Genomic DNA, 21,700 nt, shown 5'->3' with positions numbered 1-21,700 from the left:
TCACTGCTCTATTACTGTGAAGAGATACCAGGACTGCAACAAATCTTCTAAAGGAAAACATTTAATCGAGGGCTTGCTTACAGGTTCAGAGGCTTAGTCCATTATTATCATGGTGGGAAACATGGTGCTGGAACAGCAACTGAGAACTACACCCTGATCTGTAAGCTGAGAAAGAGACACTGGGCTTGGCTTGGGGTTTTGAAACCTGGAAACTCAACCCTAGTGGAAAAGTGGGAAATCATGGGAAGGTGGTGAGCATTATTTCCTCCAACAAACCCACGCTTCCCAATCCTTCTAATCCTTTCAAATACTGCCACTCCCTGTGACTAAATATATATTTAGTTACCTTTGGGCGCAACTCTTATTCAAAGCATATGTTGTTCCAAGGTTTGCTTCCTTCCTGATAACTTCCTACAGTATTAGTTTATATATCCCATAACTCAGGCCATGTTGGTGTGATATTGTATGACCCAGCTGTGGGTTCTGCCATAGCTTATCCTGTCGGTTACGGTATTCCATGGGAAGTAGTATGTTGTGGAAAGTACAGTCTCAGGCAAAGTCTAAGAAAAGTCATAGTTTATTTGGAACCCAGAAAGGACATACTGGATGGCACCCACTGTGCTGGTCTGTCCTGTTGTTCAGTTGCTGGCAAGTCTGATCCTTCCAAGGACAAGGAGCGCACGCTTACCAGCCAGTCCGGGCAGGTTCTCAGTGGTCCCTGTTTGAGCACTGGCCTGACCTGGGACCTTATGGGTTGAATGCCAGCTCTTAGTCACAAGTGACCAGATAAGTGGCCATGATACGAACAACTGTCATTTTCCTCTTGTCTTCCTAAAGGTGGGGGTTAAGGTTTTCATGGTCAACCTGCAGAAGTTGTTCTTCTAAAGGTGGTTTTATGGAGAACCAAATACTGACAAGATCAATCTGGCTGGCCACTCTGTCCCGAATGGATCTTTGCTAGGGAAGCTGTCTAACTTTTTCACGTACATGAGTCACATTGAGGTTTAGAATGTCTTTTCCTTATTTCCTGTTTGCGCAAGGTGCAGGCGCTCTGAGCTTCTGACAGAATCCTTGAAAATTACCCAATTCAGTCAATTTCTTACATCTCAGAGAGCATCCTGGAGTGACATGAAGAGCCTTTGATAAGGTCTTATGAGGTTCCCTGTGGCCTGGGGTGGATTGGCTGTGAGCCCTGAAGCTTGGTTCTTGGTTTCCTTGATATCCCCGAATAACATCTGGGAAAGTCAAATAAATGACTAGCCTGAAGCTCCAATGATTCCATAGACACTGTAATCCTTCTCTTGTTCACAACCTAAAAGGCATTGTACAAAAATCTCTTCAAGTCTGCTGCCCTGGCATAACTTGCACATTTGTTGGAAGGCGGAGGACATGGGTGTGTGTCTTGTAGCCCATGTTCTTCCTCCATCCCCTTGTTCATGTTGAAAGTGATCATGGGAAATTCACAAACAAATCCTGTGAAAACTTCGTTCTGGAATATGTGCTGATCAAGTTTCTATCCCTTTCCATCCACTCTCATGAGTGTGTTAAAAGATTTATTTACTTTATGTATATGAGTACACTGTAGCTGTCTTCAGACACACCAGAGGAGGGCATCAGATCCAGATGTTTTGTGAGCCACCACGTGGTTGCTGGACCTCTGGAAGAGGAGTCAGTGCTCTTAACCTCTGAGCCGTCTCTCCAGCCCCATTGATACAGTTTTATAGGAGTCGCTGTGGCCTTGCACAAGTCAGAGTACAGCTTCCCCGGGTGTCCAAGCTCTGTGGCGTTGACCTTGCTGTTTTGGGGCTCCAATCATAGAGTAATGGTCTCTGTGATCTGTTGACTGCTGGTGAACGAGTTAATAGCGTTGTGGTGCATAGTTATTCTTGGAAATTCTTAGAGGAAGGGGGCAAGGAGGAGAGAGGGGGATCACAGCTGCATGAGAGAGAGTATTGTGGTAGGAAGGAGAGTGCTGGGTTCATGGACCCGACTGGAGAGGAGGACTGAGCTGCAGGCCAGCCAGGCAGATAGGGGAGGAGTAACTGTATGCAGCTTGCCTGTCTCTTACTAACAGGGCATGTCCTGTGATAACGTGTTACTGGGGCCAGTAGACACAGAGGGGAAAGAGATGACCTTGTTGATGTCGGTCAGATGCTTTGGCAAGTGGCATCTGCAGTGCGGAGCCTTGGCCTAAGAGTGGAGCAGGAAAGGTGGGGGTGTTCTGTCAGACTCAGAACAGCAGGCAGTAGGGCCCTAGCTGTTGACAGTGAAGGATCTTTAGAAGATGCCACGCATGCCTTCCCTCCGATGTGGAAGCCAGATGTCCCCCTTTAGTCTCCAGTGACTCTGCTGTCTTGGCTGACATTCAGTAATGAGGTTTTTAAAAAAAAAAAAAAATCGAAGTCACGGGATACTAAGGATCAATCATCTCTTCAGTGGAATGTTCAAGTAGTGAGCTCCCCATCCTGGTCATCCGTGGTAAGCCTGTGCAACCCCTTAGCATGCTGAGTCCTCAGTTTACATGCTGAAAAATGGGAGCAAGTGCAGTAAGCCTTCTTAGGCAACACTGGGAAAGGCGCGAGGTAAGCTGTTTTGAAAAGTCAGTGTGAGAGCAGGGATTGCTTTATTAACCTTTGGCACCGATTCTTGCTCAGCACACACAGCTCATAGAGTAATTAGCTACCAAAGCACTAAATATGTTTTGAGCATAAGTCATAAAATTTACTTCTGTCGAACCTTTGAATGGGTAAATTCCTTTCTCTTCCAGTTCAAGAATCTCGGCCTCCATTGATCTAAGTGTGTAAAGTTAATCCTCTGGGAAACCAGTCTTTGCACACAGTGGATGGTCTCTGCATTCCCCTTGATCCCTGTTCAAGTATTGGTCTAGCCTGTTATCTTTGTGTCTGTATTGTCAACGTGAACTTCATTGTTGACCTCTGATACGTTGTAGCTGGGCCTGGCTGTGTTTAGGTCAGACCCACAGCAATTTGCAGAACTGTTGGCTGAATTCACTGTGACCTGGAACGTTGATGTTTCATTGGTGCACCAGGTTGTGGATAGAGACAGGAGAGAGGTTCATAGGACTGTTGACAACATGACCAAGGGAAGGACTGAGGCATGACTGTGAGGTGATTGGCATGTGTAGAAGACAAGACAGAAAAGGAACAAGCCACAGATCTAGAGGAGTGGGAGTGGTCCTGTCACCAAAGGCTTAAGGACAGGAATCCTTCCCTTGAGGGCAGTGAGACTGAAGGGCTTTGAGCAGGAAAGGGATGTGGCTGAAGTTATCAGCATTGCAGACTAGGTTTGGGAGAATGTAAGCCAAAATACAAAGACAATTAGAATCTTTTGCACCATTCACTTAGACAACAGTGGCTAACGGTCAGACCCACAGCAGTGGCCGTCAGCAGGGAGAAAGGAAATGGACCATAGATGCTCTTGGAAGATACCTCAAAGGGCATGATGTTGAAAGGCTCGTGGAGTGTGGTTACCTGATATGTATTCCATCTGCATGCCCAGGTCTCAGGAAAAGAATTCAGCGGAGAGGTTTCAGGGAACGAGGAGAGGCAGCGCATGGCCAGTCTTGGCATCCATCCAAACTGAGCTCCATACACTCAGAGTGTGCAGTGCCACTAGCTGGCTGTCCTCACACTTTGTATGTCCCAAAGATACTTTTTTTTAAACATTGTGTATGTGTGTGGATATGTGTACATGAGCGCCAGAGGCTTCTGGTTCTCCCAAGTTGGCGTTACAGGAGGTTTTGAGCCTCCTAGCATAAACAGATACTTTGTATCAAACTTGAATCCCCTGCAAGAGCACTGCACGCTCTCAACTGCTGAGCCGTCCCTTCAGCACCCCCACCCCCACCCATGCATTTTATTACTGTCAATCATTGCACGGTGCCTGCTGGATATTTGCCCTCTGCTAAGCTGGTCTCTGAGTTGTAAAACACTCGGCTGACTCTCCCTTCTCACTAGCTGTCAAGGCTGTCAGAGAGCATGGCTGAGGGAGAGGGAACCCGAGAGGTGAGAGGACAAGTAAGGATATCAGCCCTTCCTTGTCCTTACATCCGAACAGCTCCTGTGAGTGAAGACTTCGTAAAATATAGAAAATCAAGTCACCGACACCCTCCGCTGCCCCTCATTAGTGGCTGCTGACTGAGGATCTCCTAAGACCGCTGTATGAGATTCTAGGGTGTGATTCGAAGTATACATTTCCCTTGATGTTAGCCTGCCACCGTGCTCCTCCCCATGCCTACCCGCTACACCAGGCTCCCTCACAGCCACAGGCTTTGAGTATAATAAAAGTTTCTTTTCGTTCCATTTCCTCTCTCATTTCCCACTGTGGACAAAAAGTACTCTGAAGGACTAAGTATCAGGCCAACAACAGAATTGTTGAGCTAGCATGGGCTGGAGTAGACATCCTCCCAGGTGGAGATCACCACAGAGGTGATGAGGAATGAAGCTCTTTCTAATGTCACACCTTTCTTCCTGCCTCCCACAGCATGTGCAGAGGACTTTTTCTACACGGCCCATGGAGGAAACACGACCATCGAGGGTGTAGATGATGCAGAGGACTTTGAGAAGACAAGACAAGCCCTCACACTCCTTGGTAAGGAACTTCTGAATGAGAGTAGCCTGTACACAGGCCCCCATGGAGTGGAGGCGGGGCAGAGCGAGGTGAGGTCTCACTGGCTTACCTGTTACGTCCTCTGATCCTTGATGAATGTCTCCTTCCACCCTCATCTCTCTCAGTCCACAGGCTTAAACGTTCATAATTTGGAGCTTTCTTAGAAATAAACTTTTGAGCCAGATATTGCCAAGTATCTCATCACTTGCTTAGCTGTTGGAACACACGGAGAAAAGCCCATGAATCCCTGTCTTTGTGTGCTGTGGTCTGAGTTCAGAGGCAGTGTGCACCCCCGTGAAGACCCTGTCACTGAGCCAGACCACCTATATACTAGCCACAGGATCTGAGCTGAAACATTCCCCATGGTCCAGAGCCCTGCGGCACATGTAATGCTGGTGTGGTAGCCATTGGTGTCGCAATCCTCAGAGCAGGGACTTCTCTCTGACCTTCAATAGCAGAGGGGCTCAGTAGAGCTATCCCCCGCCTGTTTTAGAGGAGAAGCACCCCCACGTTTGTGAGATGAAAGGTGACTCTTTCTTGATTGAGAAGATGGAACGGTCAATCCTGTGTACCTGTAGCCAGGGAAAGGGAAGCATAATGCAGTCTGAAACTCGGAGAGTGACTCGGATGGAAACTACATCTTCCCCACCCTTTCTGGGACACAGATGAAGCATCTGGCGTCTCTGTCAGGTTGCTCAGAACAGCATCTGCTCAGTTCTGTGATGTAAGCCAAGTTCTGTCAGTGTCCAAATTAAACCTGAACAAACTGGACACACCCTAGTCCCTATGGGGAGGAGATAAAGGGCTATGGTTGTTTCTCTGCATCGCTGAGGCATGAGTAGAATTCATCTTTTGCACTTATGAATTACTAGAAGCTGAAAAGACTCTGGTTATTCCAGTATGAAGAGAGTCCTTTATAACCAGAGCAGCAGTGAGTGATTATTGTGGAAAAGGCTGAAGTGAACTGAGGGCTAAGGTCACAGAGACAACGGAAGCACCGCTACAGCTAGCGCAAGGGGCCAAACATCCTAGGGAATGTTGGGTAGAGGGACTGGAGTTGTAGGTGAACTTGAGATCTGTCCCACTTGAGGAGGGGGAAGTGTGCCCAAGGGTAAACCAGCTTGCACTGAGTGTGGTGGGTCCATAGGCCTAATGCGTGCTTAGCAAGGAAGTTGTTGGGCTCCCAGATGAGTGGTGATTCCTAGGAGGGACCAGAACCAAGGTGAGGACCACCTTTCTGCTACCTTTGCATCACTGAGGGGACCACTGTTCAGTGACGCCCTGCCAGTCAGCACAGAGCAGTTCACTGAGGGAGGGGAGGAAGGACATAGACTATTTTGATGTCTGCCTGTCTCGCTTCCCCCAACACAACACACCCTATTGCTCTCCACAGTCAGAGACTTAGAAGGATGGCTGATGGTGAGCAGGGCGTGTTCTGCCCAGCCTGCCAACAGGAGACGCACTCACCATGGGGCTGGTGCCTGTAAGAGGGGGCAGATAACCTCCCAGGCTCTGAGAATAAATACTGTGGTTCTCAAAGCAGATCACATTTATGGAATTCTTTTAGTAAGACTTTCTTCACTACTCTTTAAATAAATGTCCTCTTTCTTAATTACCAAGGTTGTAAATACATCATCTTAGAATACAAGACAGCCAAGAGTCTATTTAGGCCTTGCGAAGTCCATGGTTTCGGTTGCTTCCACACGTGTCTGCTGCCAGTAGCTTCAGATAAAACAAGTGGGCATGAGTACAGTAATGGTTTACACAGACATCCTGTGCACTGTGGGCATGGGCTGCTGGCCCTTCTTTTATTCCTTAGGTTTAACTGGTGATTTAAAAATGTGTTTAACTTCTTGAGAATTTCTTAATCACTTCTGTATTTACATTATGTCTACTCCTCCTGTTCCCCGAGAGCCCATCCCGCCCTCCCACAACACTCATTGTCAAGTTTATGGTCTCCCTGTTAACTACTTTTGTTACATATGTGTGAATTCAGACCACCCAATGTTGCTTGTATGCACATTGTTGAGACTGACCGCTTGGATTAGGTCACCCATCGGGGAGCTAGCTTCTCTCTGAAGAAACTGATTTCCCCTTCCTTAGCAGCTATAGGTTACCCGTAGCCAGTCATCTAGGCACAGGACCTCGTGACATGTCCCTGTTCACATTGGCATACCAGCTACCGTGGTCACTGTGTAGGTCTCCTTCAGGCTACCACATGCGTGACATTCACGGGGCAGCTTCCCCATGGTGCCTAGTAGCAGGGCCCCAGCTTCTCTGGCTGCTGCAGTCTTTCCATTTTCTCTTCATGGTTTTCCCCAGCCTTAGGTTTAAGGATCTGACTATTGCGTTCGGTCACTTTCTCTTTGCACTTGTTTATCATGGGGTGCTTGGTTTCCGTTTCTGATAGTCCAACATGGCTTGTTTCGAGGGCCCATGACGATAACAGAGGGCTTACTGAGCTCATGCTTGGGATGTCCACTTTGTGGACTACCTGGGGTCATTTTAGTCCTAGTAGACCCTGCCTTTGCCTCCCGTCTATATGCAGGCGCACTGGCTATTGTAGCTTAGGTAGAAGTGGCTGAGGAGTACAGTGTTGGGAACTACAGCCTTTTCTCCAACAGAAGGCAACTTTCCTAACATCCGTCATACCAGTCCATCAGCGTTTCTAATAAGTTTGAAATCTTTCGAAACGTACAAAGAACTGATGCCTTCGAACTAAATCCAAATTTTAGGAGACATGCTTTGGGTAACTGAAGCAGGCAAATAACGAAGTTGGAGGTCACGTTTGTGGCCCTGGTGTGTCTGGGCTGTGTGCGTTTCTGTCAGTGTTGGGGTATACAGAGAGGACGAACAGCTCCCCTCAGCTGGCAGCGGCCATAAGCCAGCTGGCTGGCCAGTCCCTAGAACAGGAATCCCAGGGGGTGTGGTAGAAGGTTCTCCTCCCCCCCACCCCCCTGTTGGCTCAGGGTTTGTGCCACAGATGTTTGCCGGATATTAGGTTTGGGGAAAAAAACAACTACAGATAAATGGCCATCCTTATTAAACTCATAAAAACATCTATAAAGTCTCTGGTTGAAATGAAGTCCAAAATGAGTCAATCCTACCGCTCACCCCTCCGCGCACCCTTAGAGAAGCTAAAATGACAGCGTGCCCCATCTGGCGTGATCCAGACAATCAGTGAGGACATTTCCCTTTCAATCCAGGACCCCCTTTGCTGCCGAGTGCTTTGAGTGGTAATGACTTGGCTTGGCTGGTTTTAGGCGTCATTGACCCTAACCCAGGAAGGAAAATCAAACAATTTTTAAAGTTCTCCAAAAGGGTAAAAGGTCCTTCCTGTCGTAGCACAGACGTCGAGTGTCATTCATGGTTTTTTTTCCCCTTCAGGAGTGCGGGAGTCCTATCAAATCAGCATCTTTAAGATAATTGCTTCTATCTTGCACCTTGGAAGTGTGGAGATCCAGGCCGAGCGGGACGGGGACTCCTGCAGCATATCAGTAAGTGGCACCAGAGGTAAAACGCGCACAGTTGACTCGGATCCTCCCGCCTGATACCATGGGCGTTCGCCCCGGTGCTTAGAGGGCACCCCTGGGTTATTTATTCTATGCAGTAATGACTTCTGTTTTCTCGCTGATAATTTTTTTTTTTTAAAGAACCAATTCATTTCAAATTGGCTGCCTTTGAGTTTCTATCACTGGGGCAAGGGATTTAGCGGCCAGTCAATAAATTTGTCTGATGGGTTTATTTTCCAAGTACTCTGAGGTACATAGAATTCTATGACATGTCATCAATCTATTGAGTACCACATGGGCTCGAGGTTGAAGTCTTTGCAGCAAGCAAATGGAGGGTTGGGCACCATAGTCGGTGACTGCTTCTAAAGAGCTTGCATCCTAGCTGAAAAACCATCACGGAACGGCACTGGATGACCTTTTCCCCATAGAAGGCAGAATACGAAGTGAGGCATCTCAGTCAAGGTCCTACCAGCTCTGACAGTTCCTTAAAGGCTCATAAAGGTCCTTTCCCAGAGCCTAGTGTCGCAGTTGACATGTGATAGACAGGAGGTGGCAGTGTGGAATGGAGGATGCTGGGAGAGCTCACGTTGGTAGAATAAGCAGCAGTTTCTGTCTGTGTCCTCTCTGAAACCCAGTGCTGTTGGCCAGGGCTAAACCTCCACTCTGGTCTCGAATAGGACATCTGTCGTGGTTTCACTTCTGTGCCTGTCCGTGGCTATCCTCCACGGAAGTACTAGATGTGATTCTTCCTTCCCCGGATGTGGAATTTAAATAACCAGATTCTGGGAAAAGGACAAGGAAATCCCTAGAGAATTCAGATGTGGGCGTGCCCATTCCAGCCACAAGCCGCAGCCTTTGTCCTTTCCACTGATGCCATTGCCATCTGTATAGGACAGGAATTAGCAGACGTTCAAAATGTCCCTACCTTTAGGGAGGGAAAGATTGGAACTCTCTTTGGGTTCAACAGAGCTCCTCCCCAAACTGCCCTCCAGCCTCACATGAGAGCTTTAAGGTTCCCACCTGTACCTCTGAGAAAGGTACAGACTCAGGAGCTCGCAGTATCCCAGAGCAGTTTCTGGCATCTGACGTTCACAGGTTGCCATGCACGCAGGTGTGCTGCAAGGTGGGCAGAACCTACAGGCGTAGAGGGGATGTCAGTCACGATGCCTTGACGGCAAGTGGGGAATTGCAAAGCCTCCCCGGTGAATACAGCCCTACCTGATCCTAGTGAGCGTTTGAGGCAGGTGAAGAGTTGTCCCTTTGCGAAAGGGAGGGAAAGTGTGCAGTGTTTATGCCTCCCTTATGCACGCCCCTTCCTAGCAAATATCCCATGTATCTTTAGGGCAGCCATATTCTGCAAGGGACAGGGGAGATTGGGAGGACACGCATTGATAAATTCCTGGCTTAGGCTGGGGACATGAAAGACAGGTGACCAATATTTCCTTACTCTCTAGCCACACATTGCCTGGTTCTCGCCCGTGGTCTCAGAGTCATACTCCTGGCCATGGAGCCTTTATTTGGTTTTTTCTTTGGTGTGTGCGTTGCTAGAGATCAAGGTTGAGGGTCCACAGCACACTAAGCCTCTTTGCCACAGGTTCTTACAGCACTCTAAGCCTCCCTGCTCCCAAGTCTTAGCACAGTGATTTTGCATTCCTTGTGTGAATATTTCTCTCTCCCTCCCTTTTACTCCCCTTCTCCCCTCCTCTTGCAAACTGATCGGGGCAATAAGTCTGTGTTCTTAGTCAGCTTTGCAGTGTGCAGGGCCCTGCAGACACTCTAGAACGGGTAGCTGGGTGATTCATCCAGGCTGTCTAGGCTTTACTGGTAATGAATATGAGAGCCGCAGCGGATGAGACAGAGCTCATTGGGTACCGGAAGCAAAGCCCTGAGCACCAGCCCTGGAGGACCACAGCCACTTTGTAGAAAGGTCCAGCCTTGGGCTTGTAGGTACAGTGTCTCTGATATTAGGACTTAGTCCTTCACTCCTGGGCGTTCACGTGGAGGGGAGGAGTCGTCGTTTTCAGTGCCTGTTCCCCGCTCCACCACTAAACTGCAGGGCCACCTCTCTTGTGTTCTATTTGATACACTGTGATTGCGAGGTCTGCACAAAGATGGCACCATCAGGACACACTGGGAGAACGGTGGAGAGGGGATAGAGGTGACAGTGGAGAGGGCCTGAGAGGGGAGGCTTGTTAGCATGGGTTGAAGGTCTAGGCTGCGGGAGTGATGACAGCATCAGGGTTGCCAGGTTCAAATCCTGACTCTGCCATTTCTTGGGGATGTAACTTTAGAGACACTTCCTCGCCCCCATACATCCGTTTCCTCCTCTACAGTCAGCAGAGGGAGAACAGGGCCCTCCCTGCATGAAGGCCTTCACTCGGAGCTGATGATACAGTTCTAAACCAGTACTATTCTGGCTGTCGGGCCAGAATGGACCTTAAGAACATGCCCTTTCCTCTACCGAGGAACACCTAATAAAGCCCAAATAAACCTAAAGAAAGCCCAGGGAAAGGAACCTCTTTCTTGAAGGGCAGGACAGGCGTGGGCAGGGTTCTATCCCATACCATCCCTCTCACTCAACTGAATTTCCACCCTTCCCCACCCCCAACACACATACACCTGCCAGCGACCCAGTGACCCAGTGTCACAGGTGCTCAGCCCAGGTGTGAGCTCCAGAAGTCTGAGGCTGAGAACCACTTCCAGCCGGATCCCCGGTATGCACCTCAGGCCCATCGGTGGATTTGCTTATGAGCCATGTGCCCTCTGCTCTTGAGTGTTTTACTTTTAATTAAGGCATGGGAATGTGTTCCATGATTGCCAGGGCTACCTCAGAGATGAAACGCTGTCCCATTAGTTGGGACACCAGAGGCCATTATTTTCCCCTTGAATTTGGCAACGCGGGCCCATAAAACTAACCTGCTGTCTATAATGCTGACCGTTTTAGTGGATCAATCATCATCTAATCATGCTTAAATGTAATTGCATGACGTCCAATCGGTTTCTGTTAGAACCTTTAATCAGCAGTCAGGAGTGTGGGTGGGAGCGCAGCCCCACTGTGGTGTGGAGAAACCTGTTCCCTGGTGGCTATTACAGAGTTAGCTCCCTCACTGTAGTTCTGTCTCTGCCACACTCTAGCAAGAGAGAGGAGAGAGGGGAGGAGCAGGAAGAGGAAGGAGGGGAGAAGAGGGCATGAGGGAGCAGGCCCATTGTTTGCTGCAAGCAAAACCAGTCAAATGTGAGGGGATCCTCTGTAGTGTGTGCCTAACAATTAAGAAATCCCTGAAAGTAGGTCAGATGAACAAGTTGGACACTCGTCACCTATCAACTCACTTGCCTACCAAGCAGGCTCCAAACTCTATGGTAACGCCATGTTGGAGCAGGCATGGGTAGGGTGGCTGCAGATAGAACCAGTGGCCAGGAGTAGCCATGACACTGTTATCTGCTTAGTGAGTGGGAAGGACAGATCTCTACATACCAAGCCCAGCGTACTCAGGCAGCCTGGCTTGGGTTGTCAGGGAGTTTTCCTCAGCCTCATTTTCCTCAACTGAGTAATGCAGGATAGACCAGAATGGCAGCTCCCAGGCAGGAGCTCCCCAGAGACGAGGAGCCTTCGTTCAGATGAGTCTGTTCTTTAACCTGCTGTCTGGGTGTTCATGAGCCCAGCTGTGCTGAACCTGGTTTAACACTCGTTAGTGCTATCTCCCGGCTGTATCCCTGCCCAGGTTTGGGGAATCCGCTGTTCTCGAGGCTTGGGGGAGGGGCATTCTTTTCTAACATCCTACTTTATATTAATGTTTGCTTTGGCTACATATGGAGAGGAGCAAATGGTCTACAGATATGATGTAAGGGGGGGAAGTTAGAACATTGTCTATGCTAATTTTTTCATTAAATAAGTCCTCCTTTCAATGCTGCAGGCGACCTCATCAGAAATCGAGACCCATAAGCCATCAAGAGCCATTAGGAAATCATGTTACGAATCTAACAGATTCTCTTCTAGCCTCGGAGTTATTAAGCTGGCTCAGCCACGTTGCCAAGTACAAGATGAGGGCGTGAATAACCACAGGGACGAGAGGTTTTCTGTGGGGTTTCCTGGATGGGCAGCAGGGATTTCCCAAGAGTCTTAGCTGGTTTAACGGAGTAAGGTATATCCCTGTGGGGACTTTTAGCTTTCTATTAGTTCAAAAGCCTGGTGGTATGACTGGTAAGCACAAGTCAGGACCCAAAGGAGGCCTTCTGTGGTCGCTGGGAAGCCGGCAGGTGTGTTGTCGAGCCTGTTAGCATGTTTTCATTGTTGAGAGACGCTGTCCGCTGCGTTTGGGCTTGCTTCTTCCCAGTACATCTGCGCATGCCCACTAAAGTCACATGATTCGAGAACTAGACCGTAAAGCCCCAAGGTGCTTCCCATGTCCCGCCTACCTATAAGACAGTCAACAATCTGGTTCCTATCACAGAAGGAACCTAAAGCCTGGGGAGGTGGCTGGATGCTAGGCAGACCTAGAGCTCCTATGTAAAGGGCTTTGCATGGGAGGCTGGAAACTGTTTGCTCGAGTTCGGGAGTGGTGCCCCTGCAGACGCCAACTGCATGCTCAGCTTGCACCTGCTCCTTTCTGGCTCCTGACTCTGGACTGCCTCTGCATTCCTAAGCTGTCAGTTCGTAGACCGTTCCCTGCACCCGCGCTGTGCCCTCCTGCCAGATACCTGGCAGTTCAGGAAGGGCACAAGCGCAGTGCACAGTGCTTTACCTTGTTAAGTCTTCGTAACGTGGTCATTGGCAGGCATGACTTCAAGCAATACCGCTCAGGCTCTACACTTACCTGACATGGGGTGTGGGGCTAAGCTGGTAGAGCGGAGATGGGGTTCCATGGGTGCCGGGAGGCACTTGGCCTCTGGTAGGATGGAAAGAGTGCAAAGGAGCCTATCTTCCATTCCCCTCCTGACCCTGCCTTCCTTTCCTCAGCCCCAGGACGAACACCTGAGCAACTTCTGCCGCCTGCTAGGAATAGAGCACAATCAGATGGAGCACTGGCTGTGTCATCGGAAGCTGGTCACCACCTCCGAGACCTACGTCAAGACCATGTCCCTGCAGCAAGTGGTCAACGCACGCAATGCCCTGGCCAAGCACATCTATGCCCAGCTGTTCTCCTGGATTGTGGAGCACATCAACAAGGCCCTGCAAACCTCCCTTAAACAACACTCGTTCATCGGGGTCCTGGATATCTATGGGTAGGCCTGCACCCCTAGTGTTCACTCTACCTGATGGTCAGAAGCATGTTTCTGTTGGCATTTGGGAGCTAACAACCGACTGAATGGATTCCAGTGGTTTCAGCCAGGAGAATTAATGAGGCGTAGAGGCATTTGGGGCTGTTGACCCCAAACTCCAAACCAGACATGCCAAGTGGTTTTACAATACAGGTGACCGTCCCCAAGGAAGAATGTTCCCTGTCAAAACACTGATATCATTGTCCCTATCGCAAGCCTTTATAACATCGATTCTCTTAAGACACAGTCTTACTATGCAGCCTAGACTGGCTTCAAACTTGAAATCCTCCTGCCTCAGCTTCCCAGTTACAGAGATTACCACTGTATACCACCAGGGTCAGATTTAGCATCCATTTTTACTAGGAAACAGACCCTGAGAAGGAAATGGGCTCCATTCTGGAAGCCTCTGCCACTCTTTGTACCTGCTAGGTTCTATTTCAGTCAACCTCTTCATCTGTCCTCAACCGAGGCGATTGCTTTAATGTTAATTCTGCCCAGTTCTGCCTGGACCAGTGCTATATGGTAGCTTTTGTGTGGGTTCTCTTCCTTTTGGAATCTAGAGGGAAGTGACGGGCTTTTATTTATGAGTGATGTCTTCAGGGAGAGGCCATGCAGCTTGGAGGGAAATACTCATGGAGAGACATCAGGGGACTGGCTTTTCTCTAGCCAGGCCGCCACCAAGAGCTGCATGACTGCAGATCACAGTCCGTGTCCGCTGTTCCCTTGGTTTCAAGGGAGGCTGTGAGCCAGTCTTGCTGGTATCTTCATCTCAGACCTGACTACACTCACGTGAAATTATGTGGACAGGGCTGTATCCCTCCTGCTCTTCTCGAAATGGCGTTGACCTCTGTGAGCTAAGAATAGGTTCCATTCTCCTAGACGGACTGCTTCTGTCCTAAAATAGCAACCCAGCCCCATAGATTGCAGCGCTGCAAGAATAGGGAAACTCAAATGAAGTGCGGCGTGGTGGGCTGGAACTGTTGGGAGCCCCTGAGGGTAGCATAGAGGAGGATCCCCTTCAAAGCAGCCACTTCCCGGGCAGACAGGCTCTCTCTCACTTCCCTCTGATGCCTTGGCTAAATGGTGGCTTTCATGTTGGACCGTATTGCATGGGGCATAAGAAAAGAGCTAAATTGGATTTCTGGGATCGCAAAGGAGCAGGTTGAAGAGTTGTGTTGTGCACAAGGTAATAATGTGAGAAGCCTTAGAACCCGTAGAAGGGCCCATCCTGGGGTTTAGTACTCGGTGATGCCGAAGATTAAAACCAGAGGTCATGCACGTTCATACAGCCAGGAAAGTTGTCTGCCGAAGATGCTATGAACTAAAATAGAAGAGGACAGAACGTGGAAAGTAAGGAGACGCAACCATTCCAGCAGTGGGGACAGGAGGACAGTCAGGGCGAGAGAGAAAACCCAAGGTGTTAAAGCTGGAGAGATGATTCAGTAATTAAGAACATATGCTGCTTTGCAGAGGGCCTGGGTTCAGCTCCCAGAACCCATATGGTTGTTTACGTATCTGTAACTCCAGCTTGATAGGATCCAGTGCCTTCACCGGACCCAATGCCTTCTGATCTCTGTGGCTATAGCCAAAACACTCATATACATAAATTTAAATAAATACAAAAATTTAAATGTGAACAGAAGCCAGATGGTTGACAGCAGTGGGAGATGCATCCCCTCAGTGTCTCCTCAGGGCAGGCCTCTCTCCCTGTGGTCAGCAGGACACCTGCTCTGCTCAGTTTTGCTGTAGCATCCTGAGAACACTGCACTCTTCAGAGACCTTACTGCCCAACTGTCAATAAGTGATTCTACCTTATACCCCGCCCCCCCCTCTCTCTCACACACACACACACACACACCACCTTGAGTATTTTCAGGTAATCAGATTTCAGGTGAGAAGACCTGTTCACTGTGGCTGGTGTCACTCCCCGGGCTAGAGTCCTGGAACGTATTAAAATGGAAAAGGTGAGTTGAGCATAAGATTTTATTGCTCTGTGCTTCGGGATTGCAAGGCTCAGCATGAAGACCTGCCCGGGCACCAGATGCTGTGATTTCCTTCAAATGATTGACTGTAACCTCCAACTGTAAGCCAAAAACCCTTTCTTCCTATGCTGAGGTATTTTATTACAGGAACTTAAAAAGAACTAAGACACATAGGTTAAGAGAATTGGATCAGATCTTAGAACCTGGTGTGTCCGGATCTTCCTTCCAATTGTGCCCCTGAAGGGCCAGCCTTAAACCTCAGCACAGAGTTAGAACCGAGAAAAGTTCTGAAGTATGAGTGGGCTGCTTCACTCCACCCTGTACATGTGAATATTTCACAGAGTCCCACCCTGAAATAAGCACTTACTCAGGATACAAGCAGGCACCACAGGAGCTCGCACCACACGGCACATCTGTACTCCACATGCACGGACTCTCAGGTTGCTCATAGGGTAGAAAGGGCTGTGGCTCCCTTAGAGACTGTGGAAGCCTGCTACCCACCATCCCCTCTGCGGGCCTCTGTGAACAGACCAGTTCCAGACACCCAGCACCTAGGTATAAGAACGCTTCTCTTTCTTTAGCTCCCTCGTCTGCTCTCCAAATAGTGCAAGATAGGCAGTACCCAGAGCAATTGTGCCAAGCCAAGCTGTTCTAACTGAGGACCCGTGAAGCTCCCCGTGGGATGTTCCTACCAGGCAGGGCTGGATATTGATAGAGGACAGCGTGGCAGCTTTTGGCTGGAGTCTCCGTTTGTGTTGATTAGCCAGCATTCGCCTCTGTTGGCTTGGTTAGTTACAGAGCTAATCCTTTATTCCTCTTCCTTCCTCGAGGCATCAGGAAACAAATGGCTTGGTATGGAGAGATACTCATTATTACTATCGTTCTAATCTTTGACCTCGGCTTTCAGGATTTGGCTCTAGTTTTTGCAGAGGACAGTGCAGGATGCAGCAGACAAACCTGTCACTCAGAACACTGCAAGAAGTAGGCAAGTTTGGGGTTGAGGATTTGGCTCATTGGTAGAGCGCTTGCCTAGCAAGTGCAAGGCCCTGGGTTCGGTCCTCAGCTCCGGGGGGGAAAAAAAAAGAAGTAGGCAGAAGTGCATGGGATTTGCTATCTTGTGTCTTTTCTGTTGCTATGATAAAATACTCTGACAAAACCAACCAAGAGAGAAAGTGTTTATCTTAGCTCACAGTTTGAAGTTGAGTCTATCATGGTGGGGAAGTCAAGGCAGGAAAAGCCTGAAGCATCTGACCACATATATACCAGAACCAGGATGAATGTCCGTGTTCGTTGGGTTTCACCATACAGTCCAAGATCTTTGAATGTTTGCTTTTGTTGTTGGGTTTCAGGAATTTAGTGCATGTCCTGAACGCTAAGCCCTCAGTGGAACTGAGTTCCATGTACTCCATTTCTATTCTATAATCTCTGCCCTATAGTGGAGAATCCATTTCTCTGGTAAAAGAAACTCTTGTGCCCTTGGTTTGTTTTGCTTTGATTCCACTTTCCAATGCAGATGATGGTGCAGTCCCAGTACAGTTGCTCGGAGATGACTGCCCAGCCTCTCCTGGCCCTTGTAAACAGGTGTTGTAGAGAATGAAGGGGGACAAACTGTGATCAATTTACCCTTTGTCCTATGGACAGCAACCCCATTCTTGGTGGCCCAGAAGGTCACACAGGACACTGTCACCTTTAGAGCAAGCATAGCATGTTAGACCTCACAGGTCACGTGGTTCCATTCTGTTCATCTTGTACTGTCCTGGCATCTGAAGAGAGCTTTACGACTCGGGGTACTCTGATGCCAAGGCCACACTTCTAGACTCATGCCGAGTGTCCACCTTTTTGATGACGTAAAGCAGGGCTATTATCTACAGAGTTCAGGCTCGAGAACTGTGCGATCAAGTTACCAAAGAGAATCATGGGAAGATGGCACCACTGGTAAAGTGCAGGACACCCATGCGTGAGAACCTAATTTGGGGTCCTTCAATCCATGTCTTTAAAGAGCAGTTGGGTGTGCTGAGGAGGTTGAGGCATGAGGACCCACAGGGCTCCCTGGCCAAACAGAGCAGCAGAATCATTGACCTTCAAGCTCAGAGAGAGAAGATGGCAGTCTCAGAAATGGGGTGGGAAAGTGACTGAAGACCACTGCACTGATCTCTGGCCTCCGCATGCGTGAGCATGTGTATATGTCCCCTCCCATATGTGTGTACCTACACACAGGAACACATGGACAAAAGTCACAAAACGGCGATTTCATGTTAGGGGATGTAGTCACACCTATCCATGGCCGCATGTGAGCCATGGGTTAGGCACATGTCGTAGTCCTTTGGAATATTCCCCTCTCATAATTAAGTGCTCAGATGAGGCCCTAATTTTTTCCTCTGTTTATTCCCAGACCCCACCACCCAACACTGTGACCTTGCCTCTAAAAGCCTAGAGTTGATGAAGTTAATACTCCTTTGAAAGGTTCTCAGGGGCTACCATAGCCCCTAGACGGCTTTCTGGTGGTCATTTGGTGCCGAGGGGTCATGGCTTGATCTTCATTTGCTGTTCTTATAAGATCGGCTGGTGGATTTGGAGAGGTATAGTACCTGAGAGTTGGCATTTTCTGATCCCTATGGAAATAAGGGAATAAATAGTGTTCTCTCTTCTCTCCTCTCCTCCTCCTCCTCCCTCCTCCTCCTCCTCCTCCTCCTCCTCCTCTCTCTTCTCTCTCTCTCTCTCTCTCTCTCTCTCTCTCTCTCTGTGTGTGTGTGTGTGTGTGTGTGTGTGTGTGTGTGTGTGTGTGTGTGTGTGTGTGTCCTCCCACCTGCAAATTGTGGCTAAACTCTTCTCAGGACAGCTCCTGTTCCCTCTTGCATGGACTTGCAAATGCTTCCTTGTGGCATTTTAATGCTATGGATTAAGAGTGTATTTACTTTTAAAAGTCGTTTCTGTTGATGGGCAGAATTACTGCAGATATGATTTGGCTGGGAAGGAAGCGTTGTCCTCTCTCCTTGGCTGTGTTTCTGAGGTCAGGTGTCTTACTCATTTCCCCAGTCAGCCCAGCTTCTCATTCTTCTCCAGCCCTACAGTAATTATGTTAGACGGCAGAGGAATTGTTACCAGATAATATCTCAGAAACAGGGAAATTATGAGCTACTTTCTGCCACCTCAAATTAATGAGAATGTTCTTTGTGGAGTGCTACCAATGTAAACCTTTAAAAAATGACAAGTGGGAGATATTTAAATCTTCAGTCTGTAGAGCCAGCCAGGGCTGGCTCTGCCTGCACACCCCATGCCCATTATCTGGCCTATTGCTAGGCTGACTCTTTAATCTTCCTTGTAGATTATGTTAATTAAATTTCCTCTCGGCTTGGACTGTCATCAGCGATCACTGTGGCTGGAAGTGGGGGTGGATTGAGGCTCTAAGTAATCTAACTTGGTCTGCAGGAGCGCTATCTGGACTAGGAGGGCCATTTTATGGGGTAATAGCTGTTGCCTCGTCTGTGTTCTACTGGAGCTGTGATTCATCATAGCATTTGAATCTTTGATCTTGTTTTATTAACTTAGAGTCGTTTTTCCCACGTGGGCACGGCCAAAGGCTGTACTTTAACATGGCTGTCTCCAAGCAATTGATTCCTTTGATCTGAAGGTGATTTCCCACTTTTCCATGTCTTAGACCTTGGTAGGGGTGGGGGGAGACCCTAAGGCTTTTCGAACACTGCTCTGGGCTTGTTACCAACCTGATGAATCTGCTTTTGGTAATCCCTCCACACAGAGCCATATCCCCACCACTGTGCCTCCAGTCCCTCACCAGGGACAGGACTGCCATGCCTTCCTGAATGTAGTGTTTAGGGAAGAGCTTGCAATGACAGAAAATTCAGTTGTCCATATTTAGAAGTGGGAGGGTAGGGTGTGGGAGGGTGGAGTGGTTTGCAGTGATGGAGCAGGCCAGATGAAGCCTGTACCTCCAGTTTCTCCCTATTGGTAGTTCCTCTTCTTCTCCCTCACTCCAGGCCTCAGATACTCCTGCTTGCAAACATACTGTGTTCACAGCCTTTCCAAATGATTCCTTCTTCCTTATAAATCAAACTTTTGCCTCTCTCAGAATTAAGATTTTTTTGACTAGAAGATTCTCTATATTCAGATACTCTGGTCTTGTGACTCCCTGGCTTTGGGTAGTTTAGTTACGTTCCTCATATCTGGGCTTCCTCAACTGTAGAGTGAATTAATGAGAGACCCTCACTCCTGGTTGCTATAAGCATTAAAGGAAAACCCACAGAACCCTTAACCTCGGTGTCCAGTCGGTGCTTATACTCGATAGTTTTAGGTCAACCTGACACAAGCTAGAGCCTCAGTTAAGAAAATGCCACTGTAAGACTTGGATGTAGGCAAGCCTGTGGGGCTTTTTCTTAATGAGTGATTGACTCAAGAGAGCCCAGCCCATTGTGGGCGGGACACCACTGAGCTGGTGGTCCTAGGTTCTATAAGAAAGCAGGGTGAGCAAGCCATGGGGAGCAAGCCAGTAAGCAGCACCCTCCATGGCCTCTGCATCAGCTCCTGCCTCCAGGTTCCTGCCCTGTGTGAGCTCCTGTCCTGATTTCCTTCAATGATGGACAGTGATGTGTAAGTGTAAAGCCCAATAAACCCTTTCCTCCCCAACTTGTTCTTGGTCATGACGTTTTGTCACAGCCGTAGGAACTGTAACAAGGACAGTGCTGAGGAACAGGGCTACTGCAGTCTTTGAGCTTGATGTGTAAAGGAAAGTTTCCACCTCCTTTCTGATTCCAGCTAACCATCATGCCCAGTGCTGCCCTGGGTGCAAATGGGCCCCACTCATCTGAGGCAAAACAGCTGGAGCTTCCAATGCTACTCACCTGCATGGAGATCAACTCCACTTCTATCCAGTTGTTTGAGTCTTGTTTTTCTAATTTGGTAAAATTGTCCCTTTCATATATCTACACACACACACATACATACATATGTATATGTATGTATATACACACATACGTATGCATTTGTGTATGCATCATCATGCCTGACTCATATTTAGACCTTCCCCACCACCACTGCAGTTCAGTTGCTTCCCCTGAACATCCTGTGGGTCGCTTACAGTCCTCTTGTCCCAGCCTTCCTTAGTGTTTGAGAATATTTCTGTAATGTGCCACCAACATGTATCATCAGGCCCTAATGATGTTTCTCCTCCTCCTCCCCCTCCTTCTTCCTCCCTTCTCCCCCCTTCCCTTCACCCCTCCCTTCCCTTCTCTTCCCCTCTTCCCCCCCTCCCTTCCCTTCTCCTCCCCTCCTCCCCTCCCTCCCTCTCCTCCTCTCCTCTCCTCCTCTTCTCCTCCTCTACCTTCTCTTCTCCTCTCTCCCCTCCCCCTCCCTCCTCTTCCCCTCCCCTCCCCTTCCCCTCCCTCCTTCTCTTCCCTCCCTCCCTTCTCTTCCCTCCCCTCCTTCTTTTCCCCTCCCCTCAATGGCTTCCCTGCCACTCCTCTCAATGCACAGGTCTCTTTCCTGCCCTCTCTCTGTAGGCTTCCCTTCCTGAGCCCATCCTCCAGCCACACTGTGAGTGCATGTGTTAAACAATACTGCAGTATTGCATTCTGAAGTATGAACCTTTCACATGAGTCCATTTGGGCGACTAAAACCTAACAAGGTTACAGAGCTTCCTAGACAGTTCACAGAGTATAAATGATTCAGAAGAGAAATGCTGAACTCTGTTGATTATCAAAGCAGTTCAAAGATATTTTTACACCAAGTAACCAGAAATTTTTAAAAAGTTTGAGAATTTCACGCATGAATATAATACATAATATACGTGTGCAGTGGCACTTTCATGAGCAGCAAAAACTGCCCAACCCCTCTGGCTCTTATAGTCTTCCCACAGTCTCTTCTGAGATGAATTCCTTAGTCTTGAAGGGTAGAGCATGTGACGTAGCTGTTCCAGTTAGAGCTGGGAATTCCAGAGTCTTGTTTTATGTTGGTCAGGTTTAGGTCACTATTAATTGTTGGGGGGGGGAAATCTCCTCTAGTGGGGGTTGAGAGACTTCCTAGTCCATGGGTAGAGATAAGACCCTGAGGAAACCGTTTATTACTTTGTCCATTTAGCAGCATCCGTAGTGTTGGGTTTTCTCCTGGGGCTTATAACCTAGACAGCCACTAGTTTATGGCTTGGTTAGTGGTACAAGGCATGACTTCCGTCTTGTGGAGTTGGCTTTAAATCATACCAGACATTTTTCAACAGCAGACTATTGTAATACTCCTAGTGAGGTGCGGGGACGAAGTAGACCTAAATAAAACACTGAAGTTGTATGTGTTTACAAAAGAACTCTTTCC

At 48.5% G+C, this 21,700-nt stretch overlaps 1 protein-coding gene across 1 annotated transcript in view; it reads left to right on the top strand.

Annotated features, from left to right (window-relative positions):
* Positions 1–21,700, top strand: part of Myo5b (myosin VB) — a 297,799-nt gene that overhangs the window by 170,567 nt on the left and 105,532 nt on the right. Inside the window, exons 8-10 of the mRNA XM_032885354.1 lie at positions 4,504–4,611; positions 8,017–8,126; positions 13,099–13,364. Coding sequence (XP_032741245.1) covers positions 4,504–4,611; positions 8,017–8,126; positions 13,099–13,364 — 484 coding nt within the window. The remainder of the gene's footprint in view (positions 1–4,503; positions 4,612–8,016; positions 8,127–13,098; positions 13,365–21,700) is intronic.

This window comes from Rattus rattus, chromosome 15 (genome assembly GCF_011064425.1).
Source record: "Rattus rattus isolate New Zealand chromosome 15, Rrattus_CSIRO_v1, whole genome shotgun sequence".
In the NCBI taxonomy this organism is placed as follows: Eukaryota; Metazoa; Chordata; class Mammalia; order Rodentia; family Muridae; genus Rattus; species Rattus rattus.
This window is presented reverse-complemented; position numbering and strand designations above follow the sequence as displayed.